The following is a 12,847-nucleotide window of genomic DNA, read 5'->3' as shown; positions in this document are numbered from 1 at the left end:
TTATTAACTAACATCCATAGTTTATTTGGACTTCGTTAGGTTTTTTTTTTTTTTTTTTTTGGAAGATTAGCCCTGAGCTAACTGCTGCCAATCCTCCTCTTTTTGCTGAGGAAGACTGGCCCTAAGCTAACGTCCGTGCCCATCTTCCTCTGCTTTATATGTGGGACGCCTGCCACAGCATGGCTTGCCAAGCAGTGCCATGTCCGCACCCGGGATCTGAACCAGCCAACCCTGGGCTGCTGAAGCGGAGCGTGTGCACTTAACCAGGCCAGCCCTGGATTTCCTTAGTTTTTGCCTCTTTCTGTTCCAGGATCCTATCCAGGACACCATATTATGTTTGGTCATTTCGTGTCTTTAGGCTCCTCTTGGCTTTGACAGTTTTGGACTTTCCTTGTTTTTGATGACCTTAACAGTTTTTACTGGTCAGGTATTTTGCAGAACCTTTTGGGATTGGTCAGATGTTTTCTTTTTGATTAGACAGAGGTTATGTGCTTTTGGGAAGAAGACCACAGGTAAAATGCCATTCTCATCACTTCATGTCAAAGGTACATCATCTCAAGATGACGTCACTTGACTGAGGTAGTGTCTTGGCAGGTTTCTCCAGTGGGGGTTATTTTTACCCACGTCCACACTGCATGTACTCTTTGGAAAGAAGTCACTCTGTGCAGCTCACACCTAAGGAACGGGAGTAATGCTTCACTTCCTTGAGGGCAGAGGATCTACAGAAATTACTTGGAATTCTTCTGCATGGGGAAATTCTAGTCTCTCCCCCTTATTTATATCAGTATAGACTCATGGATATTTATGTTATACGGTGGATTATGATCCAATACTACTTTATTCTCTTGCTCAAATTGTTCCAGCTTTGGCCATTCAGAGCTTTTTCAGTTGGCTTCTGTGTCCCTTTGACATAACCCTATCTTTTAACATTATTTTTTAAAATTTATTTGTTTTATTATTATTTCTTTTGCTGAGGAAGATTTGCCCCGAGCTAACCTCTGTTGCCAATCTTCCTCTGTTCTGTATGTGGGTTGCCACCACAGCATGGCTACCAACAAATGGTGTGGGTCTGTGCCTGGGAACCAAACCTGGGTTGCCGGAGATGATCATGCTGAACTTAACCACTAGGCCACAGGGTTGGCCCATTTGTGTTTTTCAGTACTTCTTTACCTTCTGGCACTACAGTGTTCTCCAGGCATGTGTTGTACGTTTTATGCCCCAGCCCTAGAATCAGCCATCGTCAATGGAGACTCAGCCATTTCTCCAAGGAGACTTGATTCCTTTTATTGGGAAATGGTATTAGAAACCTAAAACTGGGAGCTAAGTGTGCTCATTGCTAGGAGTGTTCCTGCTTCTAGGCCCTCCCAGCTGACGGTGCAAGGAAATACACATAACCATAAATATTTCTCTACAGAATCATCTGTATCGGTATGAAGCCAAATATGCGTTCATCCTGGTGTCTCCAACTGTAATTCATTACCACGTGGATCGTTCTAGCCTTCTCCCCTGGCTTATCTGTAACCTCTCATGCCAATAGTAAGAAAACTGGCTCCCACTACGTGCCATCTATATCACAGTGTCTTCAGCAACTATCTGCAGCAACTACCTGGAACTTTCCATAACTTCCTCCTGTTTTTTAAAATGTGTGGTAGAATATTATACAAACTGCTCTGTATTTGAATATTCCACTGGGCAGACAACATATATTGACACCATCCCTTGCTAGTTTGCACAGATCTGCTTTGTGGTGTTGAATGGCTGTGTAATACTCCATGGCGTGAACGTTCTTAGTTTAGTCAACATCTTGCCTATTGACGGGCATCCAGGTTGTTTCCAATCTTTTGCTACAACGGTGCAGCAGGATTACGTTTGTTTTGGGGAACATGTGGGAGGATTTCACCAAAGTGAAGTGCTTGATCTAAGGCTATGGATGTTAAAAAATCTCTGATACCGTCAAGTTACCTTCCAGAGACTGGCTATTTTATACTCTTACCATCAGCACGAGTGCCTGGTTCCTAGTGCCAGCTGTGAAGGAGAGATGAATGTCAAACTTTGATCTTTGCCAATTACACGTGAAGGGAAGTCACTCTTCATTACGTGTGTAACACAAATCCATTTTCCTAACTCTAGAGAGGGGTATTCTATGAAATTTTTACATTTTTATGTAGTCAGTTATTCACTACTCTTCCAGGATTTTGTGTCATGCTTAGAAAGGCTTTTTATTTTCCATATTTTCTCCATGTACTTTTATTTTTATGGTTTACTTAAAAAAAGAATCTCAGACATGCAAGCAGGCATAATGGACACCTGCACGCAGAGCACCCAAGCATTACTGAGAGGCGAAGCCCTGCCCGCCCTCCCTCCGCCCTCCCTCCTCCCTCCCCTCCTCCCTCCTGGAGCCAACCACTACCCAACGCGCCGTTTCCCATCCCTGTGGCTGGTCTCTGCGAGCTGCTACTGATCCGTTTGCTACTACTCCACGCAGAGGTGAGGAGCTGGCAGTCAAACATAAATCCACCTCGTAACTGGTTAGCCAACTGTGTTTGTGTGGGCAACTTTCTCACAAAGGAAGCTGTGTGTTAACCTTCTGGTGCACTTACCTTAGCACAGACGGGCGCTGGCCCGTGGGCCAGGTTAGAGACTGTCACGTAGTATTATTTTGCATATTTTGAACTTGATATATACACTGCACTTATTTTCACTGTGTGTGTGTGGGGATTTCTGTTGATACCTGCAGTTCTAATTTATTAATTTTCCTTGCTGCTGTGATTTGAACATGCCTCAAATGTACTTATCCATTTTTTTGCTGCTGTTGGTCATTCAGATTGTTTCCAATGCTTTTTTTCTTTTTAAAGATTGGCACCTGAGCTAACAACTGTTAGCAATCTTTTTTCCCTTCTACTTTTTCTCCCCAAATCCCCCCAGTACATAGTTGCATATTTTAGGTGCAGGTCCTTCTAGTTGTGGCATGTGGGACACCGCCTCAGCATGGCCTGATGAGCGGTGCCATGTCCGCACCCAGGATCCAAACCAGTGAAACCCTGGGCCGCTGAAGTGGAATGTGCGACCTTAACCACTCGGCCACGGGGCTGGCCTCCTCCGATGCTTTGTTTGTGTTTTTGGAGGGGAAGATTTGCCCTAAGCTAACATCTGCTAACCTCCCCCTGCCCACCAAAGCTCCAGTACATAATTGTGTATAGTTCTAAGTCCTTTTGGTTTTTCTATGTGAGCCACTGCCACAGCATGGCTACTGACAGACAAGTGGTGCAGTTCTGCGCCCAACCAAATCCAGGTCACTGAAGCGGAGTGTGCTGAACTTTAACCACTAGGCCATAGGGCTGGCTCTCCACTGCTGTTCTTTTATAAACATCGTGGTACAGCTCTTGCAGCACACGTGAGGAATTTTCTAAGGTAAATCTAGGAATGGACCCGCTGGCTTGTCTGTTCAGAGCATCTGTAAATTTGTTAGCTGATACCCAGTTGTTCTACCATGTAAGGAGGGCCCATTCTCTGCATCCTTGGTATTAGAAGACCCATTTTTTTGGTCAGTTGATAGGCACAAATGGTAGCTCATTTGAACATCTTTTTGTATTTAATGGTTTATACCATTTAGCCATTTTTCTTTTGGAAGGTAGTTTAATTTTTCAAATCTTTTGATCCATTTGCAAATGATTGGGTGTAAGAGATACAGCCATATTTTTTCCCAAGATGACCACTGACATAATGAACAACCCAACTTTTACCTACTAAGCTGCAACACCTTTCTCAAATTGTTCATTGAACGACTACAGCTTTATGTTCCAGAGGTTTGGTCTACTTCCTTGCTATTCTTCCTTCGTTAGAATCAGTCTGATTAAAATGCCTGTTGGATTTTCATGTATCATTAATACAGGCATTATTTATCATTCACATCAAGGTTATCAGTTGCCCTGATTAAACTCTCCTAAGAACAAGATGTTCCCACTGACCCAACGTGACCCTTGCTTGCTGCTTTTTGTTCACTCCTAGGCATTCTCCCTTCTCTTGTCTGATGGCAGCGACCCTCCAGAACAGTGCTAACTAGTGGGCAGAGTGGACGGTGAGTGGAATTCTGGTGTTTCAATAGCTCTGCCTTATTTTTCATTATGTTGTGGTATCCGTAATTCCCCTAAGTCTTTTTCTTTAAATCAAGGATGGATGTTAAATTTTATCAAATATTTTTGCCATATCTAGAGTCAACAGGACTTGTATTTGTTATGAGGCTTATATAATCAACTTACAGAATCACCCAACTATCACTGCATCCCTGCTTCTTCTTTCTGATAAAAGAACCATCTTTCTGAATTTAGAAAACAGAGAACTGCCCCCCAAACCCAGCCCTCTCAGATGAGCACTAAATAGCCATCAAGTGAATGATTCCAGTACCTGCTTCAGTTCTTTCCTGTATCTATTAACGACAGGAATGTAGAATTTTACATTTTGCATCTGAACAGTATTACAAGGATTTCTCCATTGCTGCAGTCTCTAGACTGCTGACAACTTTTTTTTTTTAAAGATTTTATTTTTTCCTTTTTCTCCCCAAAGCCCCCCGGTACATAGTTGTGTATTCTTCGTTGTGGGTTCTTCTAGTTGTGGCATGTGGGACGCTGCCTCAGCATGGTCTGATGAGCAGTGCCATGTCCGCGCCCAGGATTCGAACCAACAAAACACTGGGCCGCCTGCAGCGGAGCGCACGAACTTAACCACTCGGCCACGGGGCCAGCCCCGTGCTGACAACTTTTTAATCATCTTAATTACCTCTGAAAAACCCACTGATGACACTCAGCTTTCCTCACGCTTGAGGGCGGACAGTGGAGCCAGGGAAGGAGTATTTCATAGATCTTGTGTCACACCAGCAGGCCTTCTACCACCCTGCTCTCCTACCCAGAAAGTCAAGTCCAAGAACTTCTGTTTTTTTAAAAAAAATCATTCATTTATTTATTTGGTGAGGAAGATTGTCCCTGCGCTAACATCCATGTCAATCTTCCTCCACTTTGCATGCAGGCCGCCACAGCATGGCTTGATGAGTGGTGTATAGGTCTCCGCCCAGGATCCGAACCCACAAATCCTAGGCCACCGAAGCAGAGTGCACAAATGCAACCAGCAGGCCACAGGGCTGGCCCCAACTTCCTGTTTTTTAAATCCATATGAGGGGCACACTGCTCAGGGCACAGGCTGGGGCCCTCAGTGTACAGCACCCGCCCCCCCCCCCCCCCCCGCACAACAGTAGACACACACTGGACTTATCGTAGAATAGATTTATTTACCTGAAACCATGTCTGTGCAATGCTTTTTGTTACCAGCACAGAAATAAACAACTGACGTCTATTTACAGTCTAAAGTCAAACATGCGTTGTGATAAGTTGACGTTTAGCATTTTATTAAGATAAATGCATCACAATATTTGTATTGCACCAACATCTGTCTACTGCTTCTGATTTCATTAAATAAGTTACATTTAATACAGTGCAAAATAGCTGTTTGCACACTCAGAAAAATAACTGAAGTTATGAACCGAAGGCCTACATTTTAACCATTTAACACCTGTAGTGTTTTTCAATAAATTTATAAATAAGCAAACTGTACAGGGCCAATTAAAAAGTAGCATGTTTCAATGACACCACAGAGAAGTCTGGCTACTTACAACTGAAGGCATGCATTACAATTTAATATTGTACATTTATATAAACTATGACATTTTGTACAGAGAAATATGGAGCCTTGGCTGATGGCTTCTAAGTTCTTGGATAAGGTTTCAAAACCTCATTCTTCTTGCAGCAAAGAAACCAAAATTCTCTGGAGAGGCTTTCTGATTCATTAACCTAAATTATACATTTATAATTATTATTTTGATTTAAAAGCTAAAAACCCCATTGGTAATACGCGTCTCCTCCACATAGCACACAATGAGTTGGGGACTTTTTTCTACTTTTCATTTCCCCCAACATCAATCATGCAGAGGGCTGGCAGATGTGTTGCTAAAAACGTACATGCACGCAACCGAACACCCTTATATTTCTGCAAAATGGTTTAGGAAGCGGTTACTCCAGTATTGCTGAAAAGGAAAGAGACAGGAAATCAGCTTTATGAAATATGGGGAGGAAATGTCAGAATAACTATTTAAGACTAAGATTAATAGTGACAGATGAAAAGGAATGTTGTTTGATCTTTTAAGATTTTAAGACCAGGATTTCTGATTAACTGCCTCTGAGGAGTTGCCCACACAGGGGGCAGTGGCTCAGCAATACAGACCCTTCGTTGTCCGGCTACAGAGCAAAGGCTGCCCCTGGCTCACAGGAGCATCCCAGCAGGCAGACACTGGCCTGCTTCTGGCGTAACAGAAGTGAGATGGGCAAGAGGAGAAGTTCCTGGTTAGCAGTGCAGAGGGTAAGGAAGATGAAGCAGCAGTGAGTAGTGTAGCAATCAGCGCCAAGCCTCTAGCGCCCTGCTTCCTTCCCTGGCTATCAGCCTCTGGGCTGCAGGGGCAACCCCGCCAAGTCCTAGAAGGGGAACTGCTGCACCTCAGCTGCTTCTCACCGTTCCCTTTCAATAAAGAAGGCTGGAGACTACCCTCATTGTTGACTGCAGGGCGGTGGTTCTGACAAAATTTGATGGTTCAATTAAAAATGTGTTGGATGCTGACTTAGCTCATGGCTACTGCAGACACAGCAGGCTCTGGCTCCAGGCAGTGGGCAGGTGCTTGGCAGACACTGAGCTAATGCCTGTGGTCACAGCTATTGCTGAGGTCTGCCCACCACACAGACATTCAGGGGGCTAAGGCCCCAGTTTGAGGGCAATGTGGTAGCAGCTGCTTGTGAGGGAGAGGCTGGCAGTTGCCTTGCGTGCCTGTGAGCTCATGTGGTTCTCCCAATAGGACGCATCACCTGCACTGTGCAGATGCAGGATGAGCTGCTGGAGTGGTACCCCAGTTAGGGGAGGTGGGAGACTGCCACCCTCCAGACCAAGCTCTGTCCAAGAGACTGGGTGAGGCATGGGGGACGGCAAAAAGCAGAATGCCGATAGGATGGGCCTTTGGCCCACCTGCCCATTGGGAAAGAACCTGGAGTGAGTTTCAGGTGACAGCTGCCTGACAGCACATGCATGGTGGGTCTGAGGACGCCGCCGCCCCATCCTGTTACTGGTGGCAGCAAAAGCAGAGTCTGACAGTGCCCTCCTGCAGGTGCTGGGTGAGGATGGGGCTGGGTCCCTGCCGCTCACTGCATGATGGAGGCCCGAGGCCAGGGATGTGCCCGCAGTGGCACGAATGCTGAGGCGGCGCCAATTCGGACATGTTTTTCAGTGGCAGAGCCTGAGGCAGAGTGGACAAAGGGACTCTGCTAGAGGCAGCAGTGGGTCTTCCTCACTCCCAGCTGTCTGGGCTGAGGGAAGTGGGCGCCCAAACCACCTCTGTGGGCTGGACGGGCCTGAAGATGACAAACGACAAGGCAACAGCCGGCCTGGGGCCATCTGGGGCTGTGCATGTCTCCTACTATAGTAGCCCACACCATTCCACTTATTTTGTACAGGCCACTAAATCAAAGAACTGAGTCAGGAAAAGTTGACTATTTGGTTAGTTTGGTTGCCACTGAATAGCACACCACCTAACAAGTTTAGACATCCTGTTTTGGTGTGCAGCCAAGACGCACTCCTTGCATTTGATCCACTCAACCCATTTCTTTTTGTGCCTCATGATACTAAAACTGACAAAACCTATCCCCCATTCTCTGCCAAGCAAACCAACCTCCTTTCCTCTGAGAGAGGCCTCGGTGAGCCAGGCCAGGACTCTGCATTTAGAGTCAGTCTCCATGTTTCACTGCCCTCCCTTTACACTCAAGACCTCTGAACTTGGCAGCACCTTGTCCTGCTTGAGACCCATTAACTTTCCCCCCAAATTCCAAGCATTTATATCACATCTTCTGGCTGGCCCAGTAAGCAGGGCCCAAATGCCTTCGCAAGAACACTCGGCCTCACAGGGAGGGAGCTGCCAGCCCACTGAATACAAGGAAGGAAGTGCCTAGGCCTCCTTCACCCTGGCTAATGACTAGGCTGGCTGTCTGCTGGCTGAGCAGAGCCATGTCCTCATAACTGTGCTTTCCTGTACCCTGGAGAGAGAAGACAAGCCTCAGCCGCAAAGGATATGACCCAGAAGGTACAGAAAGGTGGCCTATTTAAGATGAACCTATGGGTGCGTGAGTTCACTGGTTTGGTTACTTGCTTTCACTAGCTTTTTGCTTTTTAATGAACCAGGTAGCGAGATTCTGGGATGCGTTCTTGCAGCTAACAGATCAAAAGAACCACAGGAAGTTTTGTGACTCTTCATCTTGGCACTAGCACGGGACAGCCCCTCAGCCTGTCAGTCTGACCAAAACAGAATGAGTTTCTCTTCCCTCAGGTCCTCCCTGACATCTGGCTGTGCCACTGTCCTGGCAGAGTGTGGAGTCTCCGGGTATCACACCCGGGGTTGGCTAACCTGGTCCCTGTGTGTACAGGTGCCATGCATTGTGTGCCTGTTGCTCTCTGGGACAGTCACAGAAGACTGCAGTTTGTGACACAAGGGGCTTATTCCTTAGTGTCATACAGCTAACTCACTTGGTGGCAGTCACCTTTAGGCTAAAGCATCCAAATTCCAGGGAATACTCACGTTAGTTGATGGATGTTGGAAGGCATTGGAGGAAAACACCACAGTTAGGACTGTTAATGACTCATACACTGTCGGTAAGACTGATGTCGAACATGCGCAAACATTTATCATAGTAACAATGGTGGTGGTTAGTGCCACATTCAAATAAAAATAGTTCTATACAATATGTTCATTTGGTCATGTGCTATTTACAGATTTTACAAAACACACGCACATACAAACACACACGCTTGCCCCTTATGTTCTCTACACCAGGCTAAAACAGGCCAGCAGAAACTTGCACAAAATGTATCACAGATGACAATTACTGCCTATACATTAAAAAATAAAATTCCTACAACTACCTATGCAGCAGAACAGGATCCTTCTTCCCCTGAAGCAAAGTAAAACTAAAGTTCTGAGCTAACAAATTAAGAGAAAGTTGGACACATCCAATACAGAGTTCAAGCTAAGCCACTTAAGAGTTAAAAACAAGACAGTTATTGTTCTGTCCATTTAAAATGTTTTATTTTTCTTTTTAAACTAGATTGTGAAGTGCCACTGAAATAGGCAATGTTGGCAAAACAATGTCTGTTACAATAAAATACATTAGACATTTAAATAAATAACCTTAAAAACTATGTGAGGGGACATGAGCCCAGTCGATTGAATCTGGAACAATGTTTTCTGCACAAGCGAGAACAGGCATACCTCTTGTTAAGACTGATGTAAACAGAACCATCGAAACCCTACAGGAGCAGCAGCCGAGCGGGACCGGGGTGGGGGTGGGGGTGGGGGTGAGTGAGGGCTGAGGTGGGCGAGGGGAGTGGCAAACCAAAAAATACTGACTGAGGTAGCAGTACTCTGCTCAGTGCAGAAAAATTGGCTTATGAATAAAAATTAGACTGTGATCTCAGATTAAATCCAGATGATCATGCAAAAGACACAATACATGCTATTTAGTTTTAGAAAAAACCACACACATTCATTTCCTAAAATCTGCTGCCAATTAATTTGCTGACAATGTCTGCTGGCTCAACTATTTTTTTTATACAAGGATGAGTATTAAACAGAACACTGTACATGCTTTTTTCATCTACAAAAAAATATTTGCATAAAATAGTGTTAGTTCTCTGTACATGTCAATGGACACTTTAATTATGTGTATAAAAAAGGAAAATCTTGCCCCACTGGAGTCAGAAAAAGCGAAACAAAATCTAGAGTATGAAACCTTCACCAGCCAATATGTTCATGTGAAAATTCAGCAGAAGTAGACAGTTGCTTTAAACAATAAAAAATTAATTGATTAAGTTAAACATCTTCTTTATGTAAAACTGTCAGTCAAGACCAAAACATGTCACTAAAGTTAGTGTCTGTGCTATAGACCCAGATCACCAGGGGCATTATGAGCAGCACAAACGGCCAGGAAATCCCATCGGTGCATGCCGAGAACGAGCAGGATTTGGTGGCAGGCTGCACACACTCTTTACCAGGTTCCAAGTAGTTGCGGGCCACAAACTTGAGCGTCTCATCCATTAGAATCACAGGCAAGGAGATTTTCAGCACCATCAGCCACTGGGTCAAATTCAGCGGTGTGATCTGGAAGATAAGCTGAAACACAAAGAAGCCTCGTCAAGCTCCCAGCCTTGCTGGAGAGGCAGGCAGGGCCCGGCCCAGGCCCCAACATCACTTACAGGCAAGGGTTCCACATAGAGGATTAAGAAGTGGAGCGACATGGACAGGCAGATGGAGCCCACAAGCCAGATATTCTCCCAAGGGGGCATCCTCAGCAGGGACTGGTTTTCAGACAAGCTGCAAAACAAGGAGAGGTACATGAAACATACCTGTGAAAAAGGCAAAGGCATATGTCACAAGTGAGACTGTTCAGAACTATGCTTCAATAAGGCAGCGGCTAACCTAGCAGTGCCCACTGACCTAATTCTACTAATATTTCTACTGGGGCAAAGTTAAGGAAGAATGTTCAGATGTAGGACAAACTTCCCATTTTAAATTTAGGCTTTGGCACAGCAGATTTCATTTCACTGGGCCTTAAGCTGCTCTCAATTGCCTTTGACACTCAGGCTATTTTGAAATTTCCATTTTTGTCACTGGCTTAATTGGGTGATACCATTTGTCTCAATGCTAAAGGGCAAGAGTTCCTTCCCTGTGGGCACTGGCACACTAAAGTAGTGAAGTCCCTATTTTTGGCTTCCACTGTCTCTTAAGGAACGTGTGGCTAAGCACTCCCACTACTTCCTGAGGTGGTGACGACGTAAGCTTTTAAAACCAGTGCTACTTGCTCTTTCTTTTTGGAAGGGAAGAGCTTTCCTGTGATCTTCAATCAACCATGACACACACAATCCCCTAGCACCCTGCTTGTCAGAGCTGTTGCCCCAGCCTGCCAAGAAGACTCACTGACCTGTTGAGGGCATTACACATCTCTATGGTTACTAGAACAGAGAGTGCCATTGTCATCGGATACGGGGATTCAAAGACTGCACAATCCACTCCTTCAAAGTCTGGGTTGTCCTCTTTACACTGTAGGAAATGACTCTGCAATAAAAGCCCAGTCAAGTTCCTGATCAGCCAAGTACATTTCCAAAGACCGCACAACAATTCCACATGAAGCCCACACACACAAGATCTCACCCCATTTCCCAGAGAAGCCCTGATCCTTCAGAATAATCTTAAATGCAACTGCTTATTGTTCAAGCCTTAAGATTATCTGACAAACACAACCCTCAAACCACAGAAAGCTCAAGGACAACCTTGTTTGTGAGGGCTTACAATGCTTTGCCTCTAAGGTACAGAAAGAAAGGTGGCTACATACCAGCTGGTAGAAGGACACTCTTGGACCACCGTCAGCAGCAATGAACCACCATGCAGCAGCACCCACAGTAGCAGCGCCGACGTAACCTGGAACAGACATGCCGACGCTGATGCACGTGGGGCTGGCAGCCTACAGCGTCCACTGCAGGTGCTGCCTTGTGGGCTAATCCCCAGGACAGAGATGAAAGACACGGTGTGTTGGGAGAAACTGGAGCCTGTGCTGCCACTAGCAACTGCTCCCTCGCATCAGCCAAAGCAGCCAGATGGAGGGTCTCTGCAAGGGAGAGGGGTGTCTGTGGTACAGAAGAACCGGGGAACTTTTCCTCCAGAATTTGTGAGAAAAAGTACCTACTGGAATTGGTCGGACCTTTATACCAGCCATGCCCTTCTCTAACCAGCAGCCAATATATTAAGGCTGCAGGTATGTGTCCTCCACATAAGGCCATGCTGTGCTGGAGGAGCAGATCACACCATCCATAATTTTTAGGTACACTGATGCTACCAGTTATACGCTAATTTATTTGACCCATCAAAGCCCTGGCAGAACCTTTATATGAAAACACCATTAGAGCAGTTAGTACAGAACAGGGAGCAACATGGCAATGCCTGAAGCTGATTCTGGGCACCCCCCCAACCAGTGTCTGTGAATCCATCAAGTTTATTACAAAGAAGCAACAAGGGGTAGTGGAGAACACACGACTTGAGAATAAGAATGGCCCAATGTGGTAGCCTCCACCAAAAGACACAAGCACACACACCCCCTCACCCAGCAATGACAACGGAGCAGTAGGCAGCTGGTGCACAGGGAGAGGAGGCAGCTGTACATGTGCTCACATGGAATCACCCAACAAATAGGGAGAAATACAAAGATGGGGTTGAGCACACAGGTGTGTATAGCAGCCGTCACTTGCGAGAATACACACAAACTCTACGTGCTAGAGTATCTCTGGAAGGGCACATGAGAAACAGTTAACGCTGAGGGAAGCTGACCGGCTAAGGGCCTTCCTACTTTACGCCATAGTGTGCCTTTTGAATTTGAAGTCATGTGAATGTCTTAAAACCTTCCTAAGGTTCCCTAGGAACGTCATTTAACCTCTCTGGGCCTCACTTTCCTAATCTGTGACATGGGGAAGAGAAGCGGCACGGGAAGATGAGGTCCACAGAGATGACGTATGGAGAAGAACCTGACCTGTGGCAGGGCCTCCATGCATTTATCAACAATTGCCGATAAACACACAAAATCCCGTCTCTCACTTAGGGAAAGGGGGACTTAGTTTTATATTCTGTTGATATTATATCACCTGAGATGCCCCTGTAACCCCTATGCCCACAGGTTAAACCTGAGAGCCTCACTCACAAATGCCCAAGGATAAGGACTAA

At 45.6% G+C, this 12,847-nt stretch overlaps 1 protein-coding gene across 2 annotated transcripts in view; it reads right to left on the bottom strand.

Moving 5' to 3' along the window:
- Positions 1 to 5,261: 5,261 nt before the first annotated feature.
- ATP2A2 (ATPase sarcoplasmic/endoplasmic reticulum Ca2+ transporting 2) overlaps positions 5,262 to 12,847 on the bottom strand; it is a 58,715-nt gene continuing 51,129 nt past the window's right edge. The window contains exons 17-21 of one of the 2 annotated variants that reach the window (XM_046640119.1): positions 11,469 to 11,554; positions 11,058 to 11,191; positions 10,333 to 10,450; positions 10,129 to 10,249; positions 5,262 to 6,073 (exon numbers count right to left, since the gene is read on the bottom strand). In XM_046640119.1, the coding sequence (XP_046496075.1) occupies positions 6,060 to 6,073; positions 10,129 to 10,249; positions 10,333 to 10,450; positions 11,058 to 11,191; positions 11,469 to 11,554 (473 nt within the window). In that variant the 3' untranslated portion in view covers positions 5,262 to 6,059. Of the gene's footprint in view, positions 10,250 to 10,332; positions 10,451 to 11,057; positions 11,192 to 11,468; positions 11,555 to 12,847 lie in introns of both variants that reach the window. The other variant, XM_046640118.1, reaches the window with a different exon arrangement.

The sequence above is a fragment of the Equus quagga genome, chromosome 15 (assembly GCF_021613505.1).
Source record: "Equus quagga isolate Etosha38 chromosome 15, UCLA_HA_Equagga_1.0, whole genome shotgun sequence".
Lineage (NCBI taxonomy): Eukaryota > Metazoa > Chordata > Mammalia > Perissodactyla > Equidae > Equus > Equus quagga.
Note: the sequence above shows the minus strand (reverse complement) of the source record. Positions and strands in the feature narration are given on the sequence as shown.